A 27,463-nucleotide genomic window follows, 5' to 3' on the forward strand; every position below is an offset into this window, starting at 1 on the left:
CCATGGAGAATCCCTAATATACCATCCATCCATTTTCCAACCCGCTGAATCTGAACACAGGGTCACGGGGATCTGCTGGAGCCAATCCCAGCCAACACAGGGCACAAGGCAGGATGCCAATCCACCGCAGGACACACATAAACACACCCGGGCCAATTTAGAATCGCCAATCCACCTAACCTGCATGTCTTTGGACTGTGGGAGGAAACCCACACAGACATGGGGAGAACATGCAAACTCCAAACAGGGAGGACCCGGGAAGCGAACCCGGGTCTCCTAACTGCAAGGCAGCAGCGTTACCACTGTGCCACCCTCCCTAGTGTACCATTAAAGTTAAAAGTACCAAAAAGAGACTTCATCCCACATACTTTCTTATGTTTTTTGTTGTCAAGAAACTTCATTTGCATTTGTATCTCAGTCACATTCACAACCAGAATGAACAATACTGCTTACAGCTTAGGGAGTTCTGCACAATGCTTGCTTGTCATGCAGTTATTATTATTATTTTTTTTACATCAAAGTCTCTACTCTGTGATGATCCAGACCAAAAATAAAATAAAAATTAAAGCTTGGAATGTTAGGCAGCAAAGAGCCTTACTCCTGGCTTTTTTACTTCAAATACCATTGAAACCATCTCATTTAACAGTATAGATTGTGAGCAGGGGGGCTGAACGCACCCCTAGAAGACACAGACGCTCCTAGAAAAACCCCTCTTGAAAACGCTGATAGACTACTTTTACATTGCTCCCTTACTTGATGGGCTTACTTGCGGCTGCTCTGACACGTGATATGCTTCTCGTGCGACGTTACACATACTTAAAAGCCTGAACAGTACCTGTCCTTTTGGCTGATTGCTTTGTTTCTCTCTCCTCCCCCAGACATCCTCTGCTCCTGTTGGAGGTCTCGCTCCCGTTGTGCTCCCCTATGATTTTTGCAAATTCTTTTAGTCGACAACAAACTGCATACTGAGCTCATTTTCACTTCTGAAAGAGACATGTTTGTTTGAAGTGTTTGAATAAAGTTCCTGTCTCTACAATCTCCTGTGTTTCTGTGCAATACTGTGACCCAAACGTGGCAAGTGGTACCAGGAGTGGTTGCACAGATGGATTCTCAAGACGATGTGAATGTTCTGGGTCTGGCTAGGGGCTCTGCGCTTTGCCAATGGAAACTGGACCTGGATCGTCCTGTTTGTGCTCAGTTGCAGGATTTAATTCATCTCGTTCACTGCTGGTTTGAGGGTGACTCGATCCAGCGGATTGTGGAGAAAGTAACCAGTGATGTGATATTGGCGGGGATTCCTGAAGTTCTCCGTGACAAGTTTTTTTGTCATGATGTTGACTCGTTCTCCTCCTTCGACAAATGATTGGAAGGCTCCCAGGCTGCTTGGAAACAGGGTGGTGCATTTGCTTCACCTGGGGCACACTCACAACCTGACCGAGATCGTCACAATGAACAGCGGGCTCAAGGCCCTGAACATCCAGTTTCCTCAGAAAGACAATCCCGGGCTCCTGTTGTTGATGATGTGACTACATCTGGAGAGGCTGCTTTGTCGCGTGATATGCTTCTCGCGCTGCGGTACGCATAATTAAAAGCCTGAACAGCACCTGTCCTTTTGGCTGATTGCTTTGTTTCTCTCTCCTCCCCCAGACATCCTCTGCTCCTTTTGTGGGTCCCGCTCCCGTTGTGCTCCCCTATGATGTTTGCCTATTCTTTTAATCGAGAACTAACTGCATACTGAGCTTGTTTTTACTTCTGAAAGAGATATGTTTGTTTGAAGTGTTTGAATAAAGTTCCTGTCTCTACATTCTCCTGTGTTTCTGTGCAATTCTGTGACCCAAGCGTGACAAAAGCTTTGCAAGTGCCGTCTGACCAGAATTACCCAGGTTATCCGAGGCTGCAGGGCTGTGTGCAAGGTGCAGTATGCAAAGAAAAATTTACCAATGAAAGAAAGGCAAATTTTTTAAGGCAATTAAAAAGCCATTTACTGAACCTGATTAATCCATTTCAAAACTACAAAACTACACAACTCACTCTTGCAGCATTGATCTGGTATAAGTCAGAAATTATCCTTGACTGGACAGGCTGTCCACTAGAGGACATACCCCCATACTCATTTAAAATTGACCATTTTTAATATCACTAATTAATCCATTTTGTGAATGTTGCAATTGCCGTTTCTTTTGAAAGTAATTCAAATATTTGGGGTACATGCGGACCCTTGCCCAATCCAGTCACAAGTGCCCACACTTCAATATCCTGAAAAACATTTTAAGATATTTATATACATTTTAAAAACATTTGTGCAAAGCTTGAAGTAATGGTAGCCTTTTTTTTTAATATACTGTTTAAAGACTATTCCTAGAATTTACTGGTTGTTAATCTGCCAATGTTCTCAGATGTTTCAGATGAGGAACATAGAAGTGTCGAGGTAAGGTAATAATCATGGCAATATGTTGAAGGTTAATTAGCACAATCAAGTAAGAATTTCACTGTACTGTGTACATGCGATATTAATGGCCCTATAAATATGTCACACATTTTGTGAGAGGTAAATCAAAGTACCTGGAATACAAATCCCAACACAGACATGTGGAATGAATGTGCAAAGCCCGCAAAGATGGACAGTGTCTGAGAGCTAGAAGACATCAAATGCCTACCACGACACATTTCTGCTTAAAATCATATAAGGAAATTCAGAGTGCTTGGCAACTTTGTAAACTGGTTCTGCTGTCCTAGTTTTAATCATGCTTTATTAGGGGCTTATCATAGAGGCGTTATATTATGCACACAAGGATGCACAAAAAGTGGCATCCCATGTTAAGAATACAGAATTTTACAGGTATGTTTTGGTATTTGCACCCAAACGTAATGTATTCACTGGCGGATGCATACACCTCTGACGCTCTCTCCTGTTCAGCTGCTGGCTGTTATGGCGCCAAATGATGAGCAGAAGAATACCCACCATGACCTCACAAAGCACACCACATATAGCAAGCCAGTAAGAGTAGCCCAGTTCATAGGTGACACCAGGGATTCCCAGAATGACCTACAAGAGAAGCAACAGTATCTGGTTTACATTGTGAACACAATAAACAATCAGGAGAGCATTTTCCTCCTTCATGTTCCCAGCAAAACCTTGTGTTTAAATGTGAGGCTACAACCCATTACACTGTTTAATTTATTTTTATAGGCTACACTTGTACTCACAAGTCTAGAAAACTGTACATACAAACATAAGACATTTGACAAATGAGAGTAGACCATTCAGTCCATCAAGCCTATTTGTTTAGCTAAAGTTAAGCTGTTCCATATATTCCAAAATAATAAGACCCACATACAAAAACCCTTAGGCTAGTCATTCACCCACCTTACTAAGGTGCACTTCTCCTAAATGTGCTAAGTGTGGACACTGAAGGGGTTTCTGCTGAAAATGAGACAGCTACCCAGAAAACAGCCTTAATCAAGCGACCCACCTCCTGTTTGTATTTGTTCAAGGTGGCAGCAGCATACCAGCCAGTTCCTGAAAGTCCACAAACACCTAGAGACAAGCAGGGATGCACAGGTTAGAAGACTAATGCAATGGTTCCATCTAACAACAGAATCAGCTTGCACATTGTGACAATGCAATCTGGCAAGAGTGCCATCATAAAACAACAAATTATTAAAAATAAAATAATAATAATAAAAACTTACCTCCAAAAAGAAAAAGCAGACCGCTGCTCAATACCAGCTTGACTTTACAACTATCAGTTTCATTCATGCATCTGATGCAACTCATTCCACAGACGAGTAAGGGTGTGGCCAGGATGCACATCCCACAGGTCACTACGTCAATAACCCGCATGACAATAACTTCTGCTGCAAGGGAATGAGGGGCAAAAAAGAGAAAACCTCAGACTTTAGTGATAACATTGTTAGTAATACAAAAAAAAAAACAAACAGTTGAATAAAAGCAAACTATATAGATTCGGGTATATATTACATAAGACACGTATTAAGCAGAACACTCAAAAATTTAAATTAATGGTAAATCCACTTTGAAATAAAGACATAAAAGTAGTAAGAAGTATTAATGTGGATTTAACAATCTGTTCTTGTGAGACACCGCTTCACAATATAACAATTTAAAACCACTTTACTCTGTTTTATTTTTTTTTCCAGGCACTTTCATTACAATGATTAAAAGGCTCTTATTTACTCTCTGGTTTGTTCTCCGCGGGCACATGCTGAACAGCCAGGTTTTGTCGAGCCTGTGTTGGTGCGTGTTTCCATTAGATTGACCTTTGCTTCCTGTCGTGTCTCATTCCGGAGTTTTTCTGGTGCGGATAAGAAAATAATTGGCACGGGTGAACAGGACAGTTGTCTAATGTGGAGTGCTGCAGTGATGTCTGCGCCGCGGGTTGCCATAGTAATAGGCTTGGCCGTAACCTGGGAGAGGCAGGTGTCAGATTCGGGTCAGGTGATTGTTGACACGGGATAAAAGCTGACTATTCACAGGGCATGGCAGTTCGTGTTGGGCACTCAGGCTTCAGTCATTCACTGTTTTGTATAAATGAACAAACACAAACCCTAACCCTAACCCTAACAACCCTAATACAGGGATTTGCAGAAAATGCTTTTATCCTGAAACAGTAAAAGACATATTGTTTGAATGTACCGTATATGAAGTGCAAAGAAAACATCATTTTGAAAAACTGAAATATTTGAAAGTAAAGGTAATTAGCATACAATATATATCATGGCCGGGCGGCACAGTGGCGCAGTGGGTAGCGGTGCTGCCTCGCAGTTAGGAGACTCAGGTTCGCTTCCTGGGTCCTCCCTGTGTGGAATTTGTATGTTCTCCCCGTGTCTGTGTGGATTTCCTCCGGGTGCTCCGATTTACTCCCACAGTCCAAAGACATGCAGGTTAGGTGCATTGGCAATTCTAAATTGTCCCTAGTGTGTAATTGGTGTGTGTGTGTGTGCGTGTGCACGCCCTGTGGTGGGCTGGCGCCCTGCCTGGGGTTTGTTTCCTGCCTTGCACCCTGCATTGGCTGGGATTGGCTTCAGCAGACCCTCGTGACCCTGTAGTTAGGATATAGTGGGTTGGATAATGGATGGACATATATCAGGGCAGTGTTGGCAATATAACATATCAAAACGTTTATTTACATTTTTAGAAAGTGTTGGACATTTTGATATTATTTGAGATTTTTTTTTTTTCAATTAAAATCGAAAAACTTAGGACGTGACTCCTGAGTCTATGCTCCACACTCCAGCTGGCTGTAATGCACCTTGACGTTGGTCTGCCTACTGCCAGAAACAATTCGGACAAAGAAATCAAGTAAGGGCATTCAATTCTGACCAGGAGAGGGTCAGTATGTGCAGGATTAAAGAGGATATAGGCAAAGAAAAAAAACAGTTATTCCAGTTCTGCCAGGACAAGATGGCTTTCCTTCTGTGTTTATTTGATAAGAAAGAAAAAGCGGGCAAAAAAGATTTTTTTCTTTAATTTAAAGGCTGACTCCTTCATCCTATTTACATATAGAAGTATTAGATTTTATTTTGTGATATTGCATTTATTAACCACTGATTTGTTTTGTTTTTTTGCAATAAATGCACTTTTTTCTTGTTGTACCGGCTGTGTCTGCCTCCCTTATTATCTTACTGACGCTCAATCCGAGTACTTCATGTCCATGAATTCCTGCTATAGCCCAAGGTGAGGACAAATCTGAATAAGATGTTGATTGCATTCCTTGTGAACCTGTAATATATGTATTACATTAAACCTTAATATCAATAAAACAGTTACAAATGAGATGAGAGGCAGGCACGGATGTTCCTATGCTGAGTGCACACATAGTGTACCTTATAAATGTTAAGCAAAAGTGACTATTTCTTTTTTTATATGCAACTTTCCCTATGTAGTTTGTAGAGATGGCCAAGAAAAATTTTTAATGTCATGTTTTCATGCAGAATGGAGAGAACACAGTTTTTGATTGATTAGGCCTTTATGAAGAACCAACACTGGACAACAGCAAACAGTATCAAAAACTTCCAATTAAAAATCTAATATTTGTAAAGCTAAATAATCCACACGTCAAGTAGCTTGCTCACAACATCGAAAACACATGTATTTTTACTAAAACATTGTTAAATAAAGCAATGAAAATGGTCTTCTGAGCTAAAATGGAAAATGCTCAAATGAGCATTTGAATGAAGCAAAATAGGTTAGCGTGGAGTGTACCTTCCGGCTTCCCATTCGGGATGAGTATGGGACCCTTACCCAGACAGCAGGAGAAAATGCAGGGTGGAGTGGTGGCTCTGTGACTATGGATATGTGCTGATATCCAGAAGGTTGCCGGTTCGAATCCCCATCACTGCCAAAGGGCCCTTGAGCAAGACCCTTAACCTGTAATTGCTCCAGGGGCGCTGTACAATGACTGACCCTGCGCTCTGACCCCAAGGGGTATGCGAAAACTAACAAATTCCTAATACAAGAAATTGTATAAGGCGAAATAAAGAACAAAAAAGTCATGGAAGGCTCCAATTTTGAAATGCATTTACCTCCCATCTGCTAGATGACAGCATCTCAGGACCTCAGCAAGCATGTGGACCCCTGTGGGGTATGATGGGAGTTGTAGTGCCTTAAGTCAGCCCTGCTGTGTCCCATGGGTGCCACCAGGGGGTGCTGTTGGAAGCATGATCCCTGTTTTTTGTGGACTTCTGCTTGACCTGGAAGTGCTACTATTATACTATGCCCTTGCATCAGAAGTACTCCCAAGGTAAGCCATCCAGCTTTCTTCAGTGGAGTCAAAGTTGGGATGAAAACAGGTAACACTCACTGGAAGGAGGTGGATTGAGAGAGAAAAGAAAAAAAGAAGAGAATAGAAAGATTTTTGTATAATTGTGCTTCCACAAACTTTGAAGAAACCTTTGTGAAGTATTTTTATAATAAACACCTCTGTTTTGAACCTGTGACTGTATTTGTGTTGGTTGTGTCCAGGGTTTGGGGCTTGGTAGCACCCCCAATCTGTCACAGCCTTACAATCTTGATTCAAGGGTAAGGGAAGTAGAGCATGATGTGTGTGAGGTTAATGGGGCTGGGACCTAGATTTGACTCCTAGAGCACATGGTTGAACGAAATTTAGAGTCATCAACAAAATTGAACACTTTTTGAACTCCATCAAATCCTGTAATCTTGGTTTAAACTCACCTCTCCAATCATGCCACACTTCCAGAAAACCAATAAAACAGAATCACTTCTGTCCATTATTACCTGTGGTCTCTGCTAGCAGTATTGTAATGTGAAGATCCTTATAATACACAGTATGCCCCGTGATAACGGTTGTTCAGGAATGTCCGTATCTCATACAGCATCTCATCTGGATGTTTTTCTCTCCATTTTATATTAAGATTCATTTTATTTTAATGGCATCAAATTGCAGTTTTAGCAGGCAGTAAATATAATTATATATTAATTATGACGTTATTAATGTTTACGCTCTGAAGAGGCATACAGACATACTGTATATGATTTTTTTTCTTGTATTTTACTTATTTTACATATTGACGTGGGTTACATTTATGCACACATACTGTATGAGTCCCAGGTGGAAAATGAAAAAAGTAGAAGTCAAATCATGGAGTACATGCTGACAAGACCTTTATTCATCTCTTGTGATAAGCATTGCATTGACTTATGAAGACTACTTTCAGCAAGATTTGCAATGCGGATATTAACTTCAGGGTGCAGACAAAAGAGTTTCTTGTTTTCAGTGCATCGCTTATAGCAAAACTCCACTTTTTCACCAACTGCTAAACTTTGCATTTCATGGGAGTATTCTCAGTTGAATATTGTTCCACAAATCGGTCACGAGTCAGCTTTAAGGATCCTGAACATAGATCTTTACAATTAAAATAAATAATAATTACATTTCTATAACACTTTTCTTACTACTCAAAGTGCTCTTCACACAGGGAGGACCCAAGGTGATCTCCTTACTGCGAGGTAGCAGTGCTAAAGAACATAACAAGCATAAAGATTAACTTTCCTGTACTGTATCTGCTGCTTTTAAATCTAGGGCAGGACTCCTAACTATGTGCCAGCCTGTACTTTAGCATGTACTATGAATATTAGACTCTACATGAGCTGTGAAAAAGGACCCTTTTAAATGAGGACAAACTTCAGACTAAAAAAGTGTCAAGGGTCAAGCACAAAATCTTTTATATAACCATGAACATACCATTCTGGTTACAGAGGGAATTTGAGGGATCAGGGGCATCTGGGGTATGCTGCAGTTTATTGGCTAGTGACCCTTTGTATCATTTGGTTGGTTTACCTGAATGGTTTAAACCAGTGGTTCCCAAACTCGGTCCTGGGGACCCACTGTGACTGCAGGTTTTTGTACAACCAACTTCCATTTTTCATTGGACTCTTAGTCTAATTAAGTGAGCCATTATTTCCCAGTTTCTGTGTTATAGATAGATAGATAGATAGATAGATAGATAGATAGATAGATAGATAGATAGATAGATAGATAGATAGATAGATAGATAGATAGATAGATAGATAGATAGATAGATAGATAGATAGATAGATAGATATTTTATTAATCCGAAGGGGAAATTCACATACTCCAGCAGCAGCATACTGATAAAGAACAATATTAAATTAAAGAGTGATAACAATGCAGGTATAACAGACAGACAATAACTTTGTATAATGTTGACGTTTACCCCCCCGGGTGGAATTGAAGAGTCGCATAGTGTGGGGAAGGAACGATCTCCTCAGTCTGTCAGTGGAGCAGGGCATTGACAGCAGTCTGTCGCTGAAGCTGCTCCTCTGTCTGGAGATTTTGGAGTCAATGTAGAAATTACAAACTAAGTTTGGAAGATTTTTATTAAAATGTAATAGGCAGTTATATGGGGAATTTGTAGTTTTTTAGTCATTACCAGTATTTTCAACCTAATTTTCATTCTGCTTTTCCAGGTGTTCTGGTTATTTAACTGACTGTTTACTAATTAGCGGGTCTGATACTGAAGTCGTTGCAGCTTTCATCATCCTGGGTGTCTGCTATGCTGGTGTCACTATTAGGGTTAAATGAATGGAGCAAATGACACAGGAAAAGGGGAAAATAATAGGCAAACAACAAAAGAGAGTTAAGAATTTATAGCTTTAGAAAAAATATAAATATTTCTAAATGTTTTATAATTGTAAAAACCATACTGTTGTGTTTTTCTGAATGCAGAATAAGAGAAGAGTAAAAAAGACCAGCTAATTAAATGAGATCAGTTGTTATTGATTATTATCACTAATTGTAAATCTGGTTGGAACAAAAACCTGCAGCCACAGTGGGTCCACAGGACAGAGTTTGGGAACCACTGGTTTAAACTGTATGTAGTTGTGCTTGAAATCATTGAGTAATCCAGCCTTTGGACCTTTCCTTCAAACCAAAAAAACAGCTGGAGAAGTAAAACTTTAGCTATTGATACTTGTCTGTGACAGTTATGCCAGAGACTCATATTTCTGATGGCCTTTTGCCTTTCTGTGCCTTAACATGGTGCTACTTTCACAACATATTAGCATTACGGCTAGATTACTGTAATGCACTCCTCTCAGGACTACCCAAAAAAGACATCAATCGTTTGCAGTTAGTGCAGAATGCAGCTGCTAGAATCCTTACCAGGAAAAGAAAATCCGAACACATTTCTCCAGTTTTGATGTCACTACACTGGTTACCTGTGTCATTCAGAATTGACTTTAAAATTCTGCTTATGGTTTATAAAGCTTTAAATAATCTCGCCCCGTCTTATATATCGGAATGTCTGACACCTTATATTCCAAATCGCAACCTCAGATCCTCAACTGAGTGTCTCCTTAGAATTCCAAGAGCAAAACTTAAAAGAAGTGGTGAGGCGGCCTTCTGCTGTTATGCACCTAAAATCTGGAATAGCCTGCCAGTAGGAATTCGCCAGGCTAATACAGTGGAGCTCTTTAAAAAACTACTGAAAACACATTACTTTAACATGGCCTTCTCATAACTTCACTGTAATTTAATCCTGACACTCTGTATATCCAATTCATTATAATAACTATTCATTCAAAATTTGTACTAACCCCTACTCTCTCTTCTGTTTCCTTTTCCGGTGTCCTATTGGTGGTGGCTTGTGCCACCATCATCTACCCAAAGCACCATGATGTTCCAACAATGATGGATGGATTAAAAGCCAGAAGTCTGTATAACCATCAGCATCAAGTGACTCCGTGAGAACCCTAACTACAAAGAGGACTATTTCATTTATGTTAGGTAGAATGCCCAAAGGGGACTGGGCGGTCTCGTGGCCTGGAACCCCCTACAGATTTTATTTTTTTCTCCAGCCTTCTGGAGTTTTTTTTTGTTTTTTCTGTCCACCCTGGCCATCGGACCTTACTCCTTTTTATGTTAACCAAGGTTGTCTTATTTTAATTTCTTATTTGTCTTTTATTCTTCTTTTCTTCATTATGTAAAGCACTTTGAGCTACTTTTTGTATGAAAATGTGCTATATAAATAAATGTTGTTGTTGTTGTTGTTACAGGTCAAGAAATACTTTTTTTCCTACAATGTGCTTTGTCCTTTGTGGCCTGTTTTCATCATTGTGTCCTTTGGGCTAATAACAGCCCCTGAGAAATAACAAAAGAAAAAAAAAAAAGAAAAAAGAGGATGCAAGAGTCTGCTACAGCATATAACGTGTAAAATATATACTGTGTTTTGATAATATTAATCGGAGGAGTACAGGAACCTAATCAAGGACTTTGTTAAATGGTGCGACTCAAATCACCTACAACTGAACACCAGCAAAACCAAGGAGCTGGTGATGGAGTTTAGGAGGACCAGGCCCCTCATGGACCCCGTGATCATCAGAGGTGACTGTGTGCAGAGGGTATAGACCTATAAATATCTAGGAGTGCAGCTGGATGATAAATTGGACTGGACTGCCAATACTGATGCTCTGTGCAAGAGAGGACAGAGCCGACTATACTTCCTTAGAAGGCTGGCGTCTTTCAACATCTGCAATAAGATGCTGCAGTAAACGTTAACATTATACAAAGTTATTGTCTGTTATACCTGCAGTTTTATCACTCTTTAATATTGTTTTTAATCAGTATGCTGCTACTGCTGGAGTATGTGAATTTCCCCTTGGGATTAATAAAGTATCTATCTATCCATCTATCTATTATCTGGATCTTCCTGTTCTGCCTCATCTCACATGCACTTTACAAGGTGTTTCAGAAGTATTTCAGCTCTCTTCTTTGAGATACCTATCTCACTTTATTGTAAATTATTCTATACTTATGGAAGCTAGTGTCTATTAGATTATAGTGACCCATCAGAATGGATGCTGCGGCATATGAAGCGCAGGTAATTTATCAGTAGCCTTCTATACTGCTTCTACTCAAACAACCAAAGACCTTAACCAAGCTCCTCTCTGAAGTTAGTTTTGTTGTGCAAGCAAGTGTGGAGTTGAAGTGTCTCCTGCAGCTAGAACTGGGGTGGTGGCAAGCAATGGATGTGAGAGTTAAATTTTCAAATCCCCAGTTCTGTAGCTTTCAGAATGGAGGTGGGCTGGATGTTTGGGAAAGAGTTGGATGATTTGCAGTGGAGCTGAATGTTGGGTTGGCTGGATGCCTGTTTATTGAATTGCATACTTAGAACAGATTCCTGCTCCTGTTATCCTGCCTATACCATGTGTCACAGTGTAATCATCATTCAGTTAGTGCGGACAACAAAATGGTGAATGACTTTATATACCACTGCATCCAGTTTAGCCTAAAATTGTATTCCTGAGACAAGGGCCACCAAAGAAAAAAGCAACAAGTGCAATGGCCCTAAAGGTGTGTATTCACACCATACCTGCAGGACCTGTTTTACTATTTGCAGCAAGTGGGGCAGAGGTTGGTTCTTTGGGGGAGAAAAATGAAGTTTTATAAGGAACAGTACCAAGAAGTAATCAGTCCTATGGTCATTATTTATTTCTGTATTTGTTTAATTTTCCATCCATCCATCCATCCATCCATTTTCCAACCCGCTGAATCCGAACACAGGGTCACGGGGGTCTGCTGGAGCCAATCCCAGCCAACACAGGGCACAAGGCAGGAACCAATCCCGGGCAGGATGCCAACCCACTGCAGTTGTTTAATTTTTCCTTCATTTATTCATTTCAGTGACATCGCATGCAACATGAAATAAGCCTTGAAATGTAAGCCGTCCTGTTCTCCCATCTAAGGTTGAGAGTGTGGGCTGTGGCTAGTAGTTCTACATGAAGAAGCTGACCATTCAAATGCAGACTCCTGAGAGGATGATCAAAGCTTCTTGAATTAAAGTAGCTGCTTTGTACAGTAAGTCTGGCCAACTTTTTTTTTGCACTTACTGTATATCTGTCGTGGATGTGCACAGTCATAACTTTGTAGCTCATAGGCATATGTAAAGTTGTGACAGTGGGCATCCACTCTCCTGATGATTCAACTAATCAAAACAAAGTAATTGCTGGAACACATCCTCTCTACCTTGTTGGGCGAAAAGGACAGTTTACACTTTAAAGCATATTTCATGTTGAATGTGGTGTAAATAAATAAATATATGAAGAAAGAACCAACAGAACATAATTCATGACACATTTAATTTTTTATGCTCACACATCATTGTGTTTTTTTATTTAAAATTTGCCACATTTAAAAATACAATTATTTATTTTTGTATGTTATTATTTGTTAGAAATATTCCTTCATATTTAATATTTTGCTTGGGAGAGGATGGCAAATGGACAAAATGTACCTTTTAAAGTTATTATTGCATATTAACTTTCTTCATCCAATTTTCTAACATCCAATTGGCAACAATAAAATGAACTACAGTGTCTTAGAGGCCATTTTAATGAAAAAGTAGTAAATACCCATAACAGAGTGGTGAATAGCACATGCAAATTAGAATTTTACTGAACTCTGTACATGTGACAATACTGACCCAATAAACTCATATAACCATTTGGAAATGTGCCATTCAAAAGTCCTATTTTTAAATAAAAGCAGTCTATAAAAATAAGGCCTTTCTAAAATAAATTATATATTTTAAAATTTAATGTAAATTACATTATTGAAACAAAATAAAATCATGAAGATATATTTTACAATGCTTAGATTGCATTTATTTTAATAATGCTGTTTTTTGGAAGTTAATGACTACTTACATATTTAATACTGCACTTTTCAAGTGATTATTATTTAATTATGCAGTTTTTAAAAAAAAATTAATTACACATTTATGGTTTTTAATTACAATCTAGTTCAGAATGTACTCATTTAATTTTGCACAAATGGAATTCCATACAGTCATATGAAAAGTAAGTACACCACATGAAATGTTTTTCTTCTTTAACATATGTGGATATGTCATTTACATGATGCCTTTATCCAAGGTGACTTATAACAATTATGATACAATTGGTTATATCCCTTTTAGTTTTCCAAATGGAGCGCTGCTTCCCATGCAGATGTAATTTTTGCAACCTTTTTTGAATGGTAGACTCGTGCACTTTGAGATCAACAGTGGCAAGAGCTACCTGTAGCTCCCATGATGAAATTATGGGGTCCTTGAAGACTTCTTTCAACATCTTGGCATCTGCTCTTGGGCTGAACTTGCTGGGGCGGCCTGGCCATTGCAAGTTGGCAGTTGTTGACAATCTTCTCCACTTATAGATGATCTTCCAGACAGTAGGATGGTTGATTTGCAATTTTTTTGGAGATTTTTTTAATTCCCTTCCTAAAGACAACTATAACCTTTTTTTTCAGAAGGACTTAGAAAGCTCTTTTGATCTTGGTATGGTGATAATGACAAAGAACAAACCAAACTGACTGAGTAAAATAATAAGACAGGGTTTTAGTATATGAGATAGTGGTAAATTTAGGGCTGTACTTTCTTTTTCCACTCGCAAAATATGAATTTAAGTTTATTTACAAAAAATAGAAAATGTAAATGTGGCACGATGTTTGTTATATTGTATTACCTTTATCTATAGATACTGATTTAATGAAGATCAAATCTTGATATGTGAACCCATGTTAAAAAAAGATAAAACATTTATGAGGTGTACTTAGTTCTTCACCTTCACTACTAAGATTAAGACCCTAATGGCTTGGAATGTAAGACTGGAAGTAGAATGGCAGTGGATGGCTAACATCGTATATTCTATTAGAATCTTTCTCGTTCATTTTCTTTCTCTGATAGATTTCTCCCACTGCAATACAATGCCCTTCTCCCTCTTGACCCACTGCTACGTCTTAGACACATGCTATCTTATCACAAGTCATGCCACAATTACGATGGCACCCAGAATAAGCACAGTACTCACAAAGTGCAGAAGCACTAACCAGAGAGTTCTCCCATGTAAGAGACAGGAAAGTCGCAGGTCCAGATATTTGCTGTGTTGTCGAATAAGCATTCGCTCCATAAACCCCTACATCTGATACTCAGGCCCACAGAAGCAAACTGGTCCTTGGCATCCTGCTGTGAAAAGTAAACAAGCAGCAGATAACATTCAATTGTAAAGAAGGAGAATTTTTTTTCTGAAACGCTGTGCCCCTGAATTGGATTAAAATGGGTTTGATAATGTTCAGTCATCATTTACTGAGCTGTGCTTTGAACTTTTGCTCTAGAGAAAGTTTTCAATAAGTCCACCTATAAAAGAACAGCCACTAGTAGAGTCAGAGACCCCTTTATAACAAGGGAGGGCACAGCATAGGCAGGTCTGGCCACATCAGCAGAAAATACACTTAATTTAAGTTCACTTAATTGTTACAGCAATGAGGCTTCATCTAACCTTCTCCACAAGGCAAAATGTTCCAATAACATGGATGAAACTTGTCTCTAAAAAATTTATTTGTGGAAGAATATAAAAAAAAGCTTTGTCCCTTTTAGTTGTCACCTGATTACTTTAACATTTGGTCTTGAGTGATTTCCATTGCCATAGACTACAAAACACATATTATCAATACTTCCATTTTTGAGGTACTATAACTGGACGAAAACGGTGCCAAGGACCCTCCTGGCAGTAACAGACTATTATGGACCACCTGACCATTACATTGGAATGAGACAACCAATTTTTTCTTTTTTTTTTTTTTAATTTTATTGTAATCACACAAAATTCCATACAAATAGATACATTTTTACAAAAATAAGATCGAAAACAAATTGACCCCCACCCCTGAGAAAGAGAGCATGGCCAGCAGAGTAAAACTTAAAGCTACTAAAAATAAGTAAATAGATGAATTATTATAAAAGATGGCTTTTAAAGGCGGTGATCAGCATGAGCTCAAGCGCGTGCAGAAGGAACTCCGAGTCCAGCTCAGGGCGGTGAAGGAGCAGTACAGGAGAAAGCTGGAGTAGAACTTGCAGAATAACAGTATGAAGGAAGTGTGGGATGGGATGAAGATCATCACTGGCTGCAGCTCGAAGCAGGGTGCCACCATTGAGAGAGATGTGGAGAGAGCAAACCAAATGAACAACTTCTTTAACAGGTTTGACCACCCTAACCCACTCTCACCTCGGAGTACTACACCCTCCACCCATCCTTCTGCTGATACCAGCATAGGAGAGACATCCCCACCCACAATTATAGCAGCGCAGGTGAACAAAGAGCAGAGGAGACTTCGTGCCAGCAAAGCAGCGAGTCCAGATGGTGTATCGCCACGACTGCTGAAGGTCTGTGCATTGGAGCTGGGGAGTCCTCTACAGTGCATCTTCAACCTGAGCCTGGAACAGGGGAGAGTCCCGAGGCTTTGGAAAACATCTTGTATCACCCCAGTCCCAAAGGTATCACGTCCTAGTGAGCTGAACGACTTCCGGCCTGTCTCTCTGATGTCACATGTGATGAACACCATGGAGCGGCTGCTGCTTCACCACCAGAGGCCACAGGTACACCACGCCCTCGACCCTCTGCAGTTGGCATATCAGGAGAAGGTGGGAGCGGAAGATGCCATCATCTATATGCTACACCGATCACTCTCCCACTTGGACAGAGGCAGTGGTGCTGTAAGAATTATGTTTCTAGACTTCTCTAGTGCCTTCAACACCATCCAACCTCTGCTCCTCAGGGACAAGCTGACAGAGAGGGGAGTAGATTCATACCTGGTGGCATGGATCGCGGACTATCTTACAAACAGACCTCAGTATGTGTGTCTTGGGAACTGCAGGTCTGACATTGTGGTCAGCAACACAGGAGCACCGTAGGGGACTGTAATTTCTCCGGTCCCATTCAGCCTATATACATTGGACTTCCAATATAACTCGGAGTCCTGCCACGTGCAAAAGTTCGCTGACGACACTGCTATCATGGGCTGCATCAGGAGTGGGCAGGAAGAGGAATATAGGGACCTAATCAAGGACTTTGTTAAATGGAGCGACTCAAACCACCTACACCTGAACACCAGCAAAACCAAGGAGCTGGTGTTGGATTTTAGGAGGCCCAGACACCTCATGGACCCCGTGATCATCAGAGGTGACTGTGTGCAGAGGGTACAGACCTATAAATACCTGGGAATGCAGCTGGATGATAAATTGGACTGGACTGCCAATACTGATTCTCTGTGTAAGAGAGGAGAGAGCCGGCTATACTTCTTTAGAAGACTGGCGTCCTTCAACATCTGCAATAAGATGCTGCAGATGTTCTATCAGACGGTTGTGGCGAATGCCCTCTTCTACACAGTGGTGTGCTGGGAAGGAAGCATAAAGAAGAAGGACGTCTCATGCCTGGATAAACTGGTGAGGAAGGCAGGCTCTATTGTAGGCATGGAGCTGGACAGTTTGACATCCATGGAAGAGTGACGGGCACTGAGCAGGCTCCTGTCAATTACGGAGAATCCACTGCATCCAATAAACAGTGTCATCTCCAGACAGAGGAGCAGCTTCAGCGACAAACTGCTGTCACTGTCCTGCTCCACTGACAGAATGAGAAGATCGTTCCTCCCCTTAACTATTCGACTCTTCAATTCCACCCGGGGGGGTAAACGTTAACATAATTCAAAGTTATTGTCTGTTTTTACCTACATTTTTATTACTCTTTAATTTAATATTGTTTTTTTTGTATCAGTATGCTGCTGCTGGAGTATGTGAATTTCCCCTTGAGATTAATAAAGTATCTATCTATATTAATAATTGAATAAAGATAAATGGAGAAGAAAAAGAAATGGGGAGAGAATCTGCCTCCTCAATGCTTTAAAAGCTTAATCTAAAATGTTATTGATTAGATCCTGCCAGGTTTTTAAAAAAGTTCTGCACAGATCCTCTAAGTGAGAATCTGATTTTTTCCAATTTCAAATAGTATAAAACATCAGTTACTCACTTATTTAAAAGAGGTGGGCTAGGATTCTTCCAGTTGAGCAGGATAAGTCTACATGCCAATAGTGAAGTAAAGGCAATCACAGTTTGTTTGTCCTTCTCCATTTTAAGCCCGTTTGGGAGCACACCAAACACAACAAATTTCACATGTGCCATTAAAATTAAGAATTGTCAGAATATTGGGATAGGGAATATGGATCAAATCTATGGAACATGCAAGCAATGAATATACAGGGTAAGAATGAGGAAAGGAAGCTACAAACCACTGCTAAGCACTGTTCAACTGAGCTCATTTTAGCTGTTTTTCGCAATAATACAATTTTTTTCTGTGGCCAAGTTTTTAGGGTCCCAATATTTTTTTTCTGTAAAGACCCTAATAATCATCAATTGAATTCAGAAGAAAACCTTTCAAACCCAGGCCATATCCCTTTAAATTCTAATCCAGCATGACATAAAATAACTTAACATTCTTCAAAATGCTTAATCCAATTTAGTGTTGCAGCATTTTTAATTCTAAAAAAGCTCAATTTTAACCTTAACGCCACATCTCCTTTCTATAAATAAATACTCACTGAGTTAAGGTGACCTTTTAAATAACCTTTCATAACAAAAAAATTGGAAAATATTTAGGAACCCAGCATTTTACCCTGTGTCTTGAGGCCTCTGATTTTTATACAGTTTTGCACTTTTCTTCTTTTAATTATTTCTACATTTTGGCCAATCCAACTTAAAAGCCAATTTCTATTTTGTTATATCAGTCTTGCTGCACCCACAAACACAGGTACCTTATCAGACGCTTTCTGAAAATCCAGAAAAATAATATTACATGCATTTTTGTGATTGTATTGGTGTTTCTTCCTTATGGAATTCCAGCATATTAGTGAAACACAACCTTCCTTGTCTAAACCCATGCTGACTGCTCATTAATTCCCATTCTTGTCATATGATGATTGATCTTTTAACTTCAGAATTTCTCTTATTCATTTACTTGTCATGCATGGTACTGCCCGGTCACCTTTTTATCTAATGGAATTTGCTTCCTTACAGTCTTTAGGAATTTTCCCAGAATACAATGGTAATTAATGCTTAATCAAGCATTTATATATGTGCTCCTTAACCTACTTAAGCACTTTAGGATACATATATACATATACATACATACTGTACCTCGTATACACATATATACTAACAATGTATCATTCTAATAATATATATAATATATATTCTAACAATGCATCATTTGGGTTTTACCTTATTAAGTTCCCTGGCACTGCATAACATGACTGTATTGCAACAAACCAAGATGGGAAATATCAAGGGCTGTAGGCTAACATAGGAGAGAAATACGGGCACAGCTCCAGTCAATTCCTAACAGGTAGAACGGAGCTTGTTAGTCACATATCACAGCAGGCATCAAAGTGTTCATGTGCTTGTGTGCAAAATGAACTCCTTGTAAGCCATCTAGTCTTCTGCTATGCAGCTCACTTAACTGATATCTACTTCTTCATTGAATAAATGATCAAAGAATGTCAATGAGTGACATGTCTAGCCTCCTGCTGGCATCACAAACTGACATGCTTACTTTCTACTTGTTATACCTCTTTAAGGTCATTTCTTTCATTCCTTTGATTGTACCCTTATTACATCTCACATGCATTGATTTCTGAATTGTGATCTTCAAAAGTTATCAAAATAATGTTGATGTGTGCCCTGCTGTGCCTTTTATAGACATTCAAAATGAACCACCTCCTTTCTCTTTAATGTTATTCCTCAAGTCTTTCTTCTATGCCATACTGTATTCTCATATTGTCATTCAACCAGAATTAACCTGATCTGTTGATTATAAACTTAAATAAAGTAAGCTGATGCATGCCACACTGTGCCCTTGAAGAACTAAATGAGCTTCAGTCTTGTCCATCTCCTCTAGGTCTCTCAGTTTATTATTTGATATATTATCTTTGAATCAAGCACTTTAAAAATATAATACTGTGAGGGATTGTCTGATTGTGTCCTGACTTGGCAGGAAAACAGATAATTAGTTTCTTGAGATAAACCGGGAGATGCATGCAAAAAGCAATACAAATGAAAATAAAAATAAAACGTAGGGAATGAAACCGAGGTGAGAGCCAAAAATCCCAGTCAACAATCAGGCAATAAGTTGAAAACCAGGAAAGACACGAAAAATAATCACAAAGAGAATTCAAAAAGGTTTAGAAGGTTTTTATCCACAGATCGTAATAGTTCAAAAGGCTGACCGTTTATCCCATCTGTGGATTAATTTGAGTTCACCATCTTGGAGACCATGCCCCTAGAAATGTGGGGGGAGAACCTGACAATGGTACACAAAAATGGCTTCCATAACAGGAAAAGACTATAAGATCTCAAATTTCAGCGCTAATCATGACAGGTTGACAATAGTCTGATTGAGAAAGACAGCTTTACTGACCATGAGGTCCGAAGTCTTACAGAAGTCCTCCAAAAGCATACTGACAACAAAAAAGCTCCAGCTGCTGTTAACATGGGAACAACAGGGGCTGCTAGGGATGGTAAGCTCACTATCTAGAGTGACACCAAAGGACATCAAACAGAGGAACAAGCCTAAAAGGAGAACAAGTTTAAACAGAGAGGACAGACAAGAGGTCATTAGCTAGGAAAGCTGGAACCCAGCTGCTTATTTATGGCCAAGCATGAGGAGAGCTGACTTTTCAGTCTATCCAAAAGGAGGCAGCACACATTTCCTGACTAATTTCACCATGAAAGGAGTGAACAGATGAAAGTCTTTCTAAAAGATCTGCACACATAAAGATAACTGAAGGCCTCAAAACCTCTACAGCTGGAATTGGACAGGTGTTTTAAACCGATTCTTACCAGGAGGCTCACTGTGTCTGGAATCACGTGGAAAGAGGCAAGAGGTGAAAAGAGAGTGCTTCGAGGACTTTGGTGGGTAAGCAGACAAACCGCTTGTCTTGATCAGCTAGGGATAACAGAGATACAAAATCTTCTGTAAAAAGCCATATTACCCCTTGCTGGAAAATAAAGTTCTATCTACCTATCTATCTCAGAAAGACTGTAAAATTGTTGATTTGTCTTTTTCATTTGTGTTTTGTTTTCACCGTTTGTACATCTTTCACTTAAGCATTTTGTTAATTTATGCACCATTCTTTTTACATTTAGCCTCCACGATGTTAATAGAAATAAAGATGGCTGACACACATCACAGGTGCCCTCACATCACAATTGATGAGCATTTACAAGAATGAATTTCACTGTACTTCATACATGTGAAAATAAAGGCACTAAACCAATAAAAATGTCTTTCAGCTTAAATTTTCATGAACCAGTAATAAGGTAAAGCTGAGCTTTCATCATATTGATCCATGTGAGAGGGGTGCTTTCTTTGCTGTCATGACAGAATACTACCAAACTGTTCACAATCAGATGTTCAAGTGATGCACATTTTCAAAACTCATGAGCAATTATCTATCTATCTATCTATCTATCTATCTATCTATCTATCTATCTATCTATCTATCTATCTATCTATCTATCTATCTATCTATCTATCTATCTATCTATCTATCTATCTACAGTATTACTATTTTTAACTATGGTGTTTTTTGTTGGTTTGTAAATGCAACTGCTGCCCAAAAACAATTATTGCTTGTAAGTTCCTTAGAACAAATCTGACAGATCTAGTAGATGTTTACACAGCAAAGCTGAGACCATTCTTTCAGATCCCAGGCACCCTGATCCTATTCTTGTTGATTGTTTGGTACTGGTATTTGTTTTATTTTGGTTCTGTACAGGTTCTACTGCTGGTTTTGGTTTTTGGTTTAAATTCCCATTTAATTTTGTTTCTGGTTCAGACTCCTTTTTCATTTCTTGTACCAGTTTGCAGTCAAGCAAGATCTATAAACTTCAGTTTTCCATTTATACTATTCTGCAATTTTAACAAGAATTCCAAAGTTGTTCTTGAATAATTATCTCACAACAAAGCTGAGAAATTATTTTGGAACCTGGGCATCCACTTTTTTAATTGGGCATGCTACCTTCTGCCGGAAAGTCCTGGCTTTCAGCCCTGTTTAAAGACAGGACACAACATTCTTATATACCTCTAGCAATTCAATTCAAAGGTAAACACTGACAAAATTATTTTATTTCATGTGATTTGTATGTAGTTTTGGGCACTGAATTAAAAAATGAAAACCTGTTTCTCCATCATTTAACACTTTTTCACAAAACACAATTTTTCAGTTGTTAATTACTGTATAAGTTTTTTTTTTCTTTCACGCTATAATTAATTAAATATTGATAATTTATTTAATAGTTTTTTAATATAAAAGTCTAAGTTTAAAGTAAAAAAATTATTTTATTCAATAATAAGTTGAGAATTTAGCTGGAATTGAACACATTGGTGAGCACTCAGCAGTCAGGAGGAGGAGGAGGAAGAGGCTGGGAGCATACACTGCTACAGCGCATTACTTCACCCACCATATGACAAACCACCTCAGGATCCCAAATTAGGATCCAAGCACAGCCGTGCAATGTGTGACACCTCAGCAGCACAAACGTTCGAATGGAACACTGAGAGAGTTTTTTTACAGTGGCTGGACTGCCAATCCTGCCCCCAACCTATGAGTTTTCCCTGCAGATTGGAGGATGAGCTTGCAACTCAGTAGTCAGGGCATATAAAACTCCCAGGTTTTCTCTGTGAGTGGGACAACACAGCCAAGAATTTAAATTGGGTTACATTTGGGGTCAAAAATATCATCAGGCTTTGCGGATCCAGAAAAAGTGCTGCTACCACTGCTTCGTATTAATGGTGGCGATTTAATGAGGAAGCTTGTCAAAGCCTATCAAAAAGATGGAGCATGTTTTATGCCTTTGTGTTGAAAATATCTTTTTGAGGCTAAATTAAAAAATGGCACTTTTGCAGGATCTGATATTAGAAAACTGATTTCTGATTCTGGATTTGATTATGTGAAGATCAATCTGGAACGAGAGGCTCAGGTATCATTCAAATTAGTCATTTCTATGTTTTTAGGTAATAATAAAGATACTGATTTTACAGTAATTGTGAACAATGTATTAGTTATGTTTATCAAATTGGGTTATAACATGAGTCTCAAAGTTCACTTTTTAGATCTGCATTTGGAATTTTCCTCTGAAAATCTTGGAGCAGCGTGTGAAAAGCAAGGTGAAAGATTCCATCAGGACATCAAGAACATATAAAATAAAAAAGGTACAAGGGACGTTGGGAGGTCAGTATGTTGACGGACAACTGCTGGATGATTCATTGGGATGCTCCAGGGAAAGTGTACAAATGATGGGCCACCAAAGAAGTGACATAAACTATATGTAAGTCAATGAATGTATATTATTTTCTTTTATTTAAACATCAGATTCGCTCGCCCAGCCCCGGGTTTGGTTATCCAGATATACAATTTAAAGAGATTGTTATTTTCATGGGAATTGTTACATACTCTTTTGATTCTATGTTGCATCACTTCTCGGTGATCATAAATATACACACGACCAATTTGTGGTTTCTTCAAAATTAAACTCGTCGTAGCTTTAATTGTTGTGGGACCACAGATTCTCATAGTGTCTGGTCAATTATTGTGTAAATCTGCATTTTCAGCATTGAATGATGCGAACGCGAAAAGATTATTGTAGAATTGGTTATTTTGCCTGTAGTGTTTGTGGATTTCACTTCCACCAAACAACAAATCTTTTAATTCTTGCGGATATGCCTCTTCATTGGGAGGCAACACTACTTTTCCCTGATGGCAACACGAATTAGATGATCTACAAGTCTCCGACTTAAACTTTAAAGCCTTACAATATCTACATACTTCTGACATATCGCTTATGCCCATATATTCGATCTGTTTGTGCTGTTCCATTATTTCACCGAGTAATAATTTCCGTTTGTTTGTGCTAATGCAATCTTTTACTACTTTCATAATCTGTAACTTGCTCTGTTTGTGTATCGCACCGTTTTTTTGAGCCTTTCGAATTCCACTGCTTTCATAATCTCTAACCTGCTCTGCATGTGTATCGCACCAACGTTTTTGAACATTTTTATGAAGACTTTTATTTCTGACCCCGATTGGACCTACGAGGTTTTCAATTCCACTTGGTCCGGGCTGAATATTACTTTCCTTATTTTCAGAATTTGCGTATAGCTGCTTTTTCTTCTTAGCTTAGTCGTTGACATGCCATCTAGAACGTTTAAAATGTTTAAGAGCTGGGTGCACATGAAGTGTGTCTGCCAAAAGCATTCCAATAACTGAGAGGTTAGATATCTGTGATCTTGTTTTAAATTGTTTATAACTAGGGAGTGACGTGCAAAAATGACCGTCTCACAGGTCTTGCTTCCAAAGGTTGTAAAGTTTAGTCTTGCGGGACGTCGAAGTGTCTTACTGAGAAGATCATGTCTCGACCCAAGATTTTTTTTTATAATAGAGAGATACTGCATATAAGAATAAATTGTATAATCTGAATAACCCAGCCACAGGGGATGCACAAACTGGTCCCAAGCCCAGATAAATGGGGAGCGTTATGTTAGGAAGGGCATCTGTTGTAAAATTTTGCCAAATCAATATGCAGACAACAATACAAATTTCCATACCGGATCAGTCGAGACCTAGGTTAACAACGACCGCCACCAGTACTGTTGGCCAACAGGGTGCTGGCGGAAATTCGGCTACTGTTGGCCGAAGAAGGAGAAGAAGAGGGGGGAGACGTATCCAGAGGCAGGAGGAGAGGAGAAAGGTAAAGAGAGTGGAACTGAGAGTAGGAACTTTGAATGTTGGCAGTATGACTGGTAAGGGGAAAGAATAAGCCGATATGATGGACAGAAGGAAGGTTGATATATTGTGCGTACAAGAGAATAAAGGGGAGTAAGGCCAGGTGGATCGGAGGTGGATTCAAATTGTTCTATCATGGTGTGGATAGGAGGAGGATAGCTTGGTGTGACATCTGGACAGAGGAAGGAGGAAAAGGAAAACTGTTAGTGGAATGAGGAAATACAGGAGAGTATACAGAGGAAGAGGATGGCAAAGAAGAAGTGGGATAGTCAGAGAGATGCAGAAAGTAGACAAGAGTACAAGGAGATAAGGCACAAGATGAAGAGAGATGTGGCGAAGGCTAAAGAAAAAGAGTATAATGAGTGGTATGCAAGGTTGGACACTAAGGAGGGAGAAAAGGACCTGTACCGATTGGCTAGACACAGGGAGCGAGCTGGGAAAATGTGCAGCAGGTTAGGGTAATAAAGGATAAAGATGGAAACGTGTGACTGTGGTGATGTCTGCGGTAGGAGTGATGGATGCATTCAAGGTGGAGGTGGGATTACATCAGGGATCGGCTCAGAGCCCTTTCTTATTTGCAATGTTGATGGACAGGTTGACAGACGAGATTAGACAAGAGTCCCCGTGGACTATGACGTTTGCTGATGACATTGTGATCTGTAGCGATAGTAGGGAGCAGGTTAAGGAGACCCTGGAGTGGTGGAAATATGCTCTAGAGAGGACAGGAATGAAGGTCAGTAGGAACAAGACAGAATACATGTGGGAGTAATTGGGATTGTGGAAGAGAGGTGAAAAAGAGAGTGCAGGCAGGGTGGAATGGGTGGAGTAGAGTGTCAGGAGTGATTTGTGACAGACGGATATCAGCAAGAGTGAAAGGGAAGGTCTACAGGACGGTAGTGAGACCAGCTATGTTATATTAGTTGTAGACGGTGGCACTGACCAGAAAGCAGGAGACAGAGCTGGAGGTAGCAGAGTTAAAGATGCTAAGATTTGCATTGGGTGTGACGAGGATGGACAGGATTAGATAGATAGATAGATAGATAGATAGATAGATAGATAGATAGATAGATAGATAGATAGATAGATAGATAGATAGATAGATAGATAGATAGATAGATAGATAGATAGATAGATAGATAGATAGATAGATAGATAGATAGATAGATACTTTATTAATCCCAATGGGAAATTCACATTCTTCAGCAGCAGCATACTGATACAATAAATAATATTAAATTAAAGAATGATAATAATACAGGTGAAAAAAACAGACAATAACTATGTATAATGTTAAATATTAACGTTTACCCCCCCTGGTGGAATTAAAGAGTCGCATAGTTTGGGGGAGGAACGATCTCCTCAATCTGTCTGTGGAGCAGGACAGTGACAGCAGTCTGTCGCTGAAGCTGCTCTTCTGTCTGGAGATGACATTATTTAATGGATGCAGTGGATTCTCCATAATTGATAGGAGCCTGCTGAGCGCCCTTCGCTCTGCCACAGATGTTAAACTGTCCAGCTCCATGCCAACAATAGAGCCTGCCTTCCTCACCAGTTTGTCCAGGCGTGAGGCGTCTTTCCTCTTAATGCTGCCTCCCCAGCACACCACTGCGTAGAAGAGGGCGCTCGCCACAACTGTTTGATAGAACATCTGCAGCATCTTATTGCAGATGTTGAAGGAAGCCAGCCTTCTAAGGTAGTATAACCGGCTTTGTCCTTTCTTGCACAGAGCATCAGTATTGGCAGTCCAGTCTAATTTATCATCCAGCTGCACTCCCAGATATTTATAGGTCTGCACCATCTGCACACAGTCACCTTTGATGATCACTGGGTCTATGAGGGGTCTGGGCCTCCTAAAATCCACCACCAGCTCCTTGGTTTTGCTGGTGTTCAGGTGTAGGTGGTTTGAGTCGGACCATTTAACAAAGTCATTGATTAGGTCCCTATACTCCTCCTCCAGCCCATTCCTGATACAGCCCACGATAGCAGTGTCATCAGCGAACCTTTGCACATGGCAGGACTCCGAGTTGTATTGGAAGTCCGATGTATATAGGCTGAACAGGACCGGAGAAAGTACAGTCCCTTGTGGCGCTCCTGTGTTGCTGACCACAATGTCAGACGTGCAGTTCCCAAGACGCACATACTGAGGTCTGTCTTTAAGATAGTCCACGATCCATGCCACTAGGTATGAATCTAATCCCATCTCTGTCAGCTTGTCCCTAAGGAGCAGAGGTTGGATTGTGTTGAAGGCGCTAGAGAAGTCTAGAAACATAATTCTTACAGCACCACTGCCTCTGTCCAAGTGAGAGAGGGATCGGTGTAGCATATAGATGATGGCATCTTCCGCTCCCACCTTCTCCTGATATGCAAACTGCAGAGGGTCAAGGGCGTGTTGAACCTGTGGCCTAAGGTGGTGAAGCAGCAGCCTCTCCATGGTCTTCATCACATGTGATGTCAGAGCAACAGGCCGAAAGTCATTCAGCTCACTAGGACGTGATACCTTTGGGACTGGGGTGATACAAGATGTTTTCCAAAGCCTCGGGACTCTCCCCTGTTCCAGGCTCAGGTTGAAGATGCGCTGTAGAGGACCCCCCAGCTCCGATGCACAGACCTTCAGCAGTCGTGGCGATACTCCATCTGGACCCGCTGCTTTGCTGGCACGAAGTCTCCTCAGCTCTCTGCTCACTTGCGCTGTTGTTATTATGGGTGGGGATGTTTTTCCTATGCTGGTATCAGCAGAAGGATGTGTGGAGGGTGCAGTACTCCGAGGTGAGAGTGAGAGTGGGTTAGGGTGGTCAAACCTGTTAAAAAAGTTGTTCATTTGGTTTGCTCTCTTCACGTCTCTCTCAATGGTGGTACCCCGCTTCGAGCTGCAGCCAGTGATGATCTTCATCCCATCCCACACTTCCTTCATGCTGTTATTCTGCAACTTCTGCTCCAGCTTTCTCCTGTACTGCTCCTTCGCCACCCTGAGTTGGACTCGGAGTTCCTTCTGCACGCGCTTGAGCTCATGCTGATCACCGTCTTTAAAAGCCCTTTTCTTCTGGTTCAAAAGGCCCTTGATGTCACTTGTAATCCATGGCTTGTTGTTAGCATAGCAGCGTACTGTTCTTACTGGAACTACAATGTCCATACAGAAGTTGATGTAGTCAGTAGTGCAGTCAACAACTTCCTCAATGTTCTCATTATGAGATCCCTGCAGGATATCCCAGTCTGTAGTTCCAAAAAGTTCTCTCAGAGTATTCTCAGCCTCCGGGGTCCACTTCCTGAATGATCGTGTGGTTACAGGTAGGACTCTA

The 27,463-nt window shown here is 40.0% G+C and overlaps 1 protein-coding gene across 1 annotated transcript in view; it reads right to left on the bottom strand.

Annotated features, from left to right (window-relative positions):
- Positions 1-2,762: 2,762 nt before the first annotated feature.
- LOC127528879 (claudin-16-like) overlaps positions 2,763-27,463 on the bottom strand; it is a 42,454-nt gene continuing 17,753 nt past the window's right edge. The window contains exons 2-5 of the mRNA XM_051930398.1: positions 14,388-14,523; positions 3,694-3,858; positions 3,474-3,538; positions 2,763-3,046 (exon numbers count right to left, since the gene is read on the bottom strand). Of these exons, the coding sequence (XP_051786358.1) occupies positions 2,834-3,046; positions 3,474-3,538; positions 3,694-3,858; positions 14,388-14,523 (579 nt within the window). The 3' untranslated portion in view covers positions 2,763-2,833. The remainder of the gene's footprint in view (positions 3,047-3,473; positions 3,539-3,693; positions 3,859-14,387; positions 14,524-27,463) is intronic.

The sequence above is a fragment of the Erpetoichthys calabaricus genome, chromosome 8, assembly GCF_900747795.2.
Source record: "Erpetoichthys calabaricus chromosome 8, fErpCal1.3, whole genome shotgun sequence".
In the NCBI taxonomy this organism is placed as follows: Eukaryota; Metazoa; Chordata; class Cladistia; order Polypteriformes; family Polypteridae; genus Erpetoichthys; species Erpetoichthys calabaricus.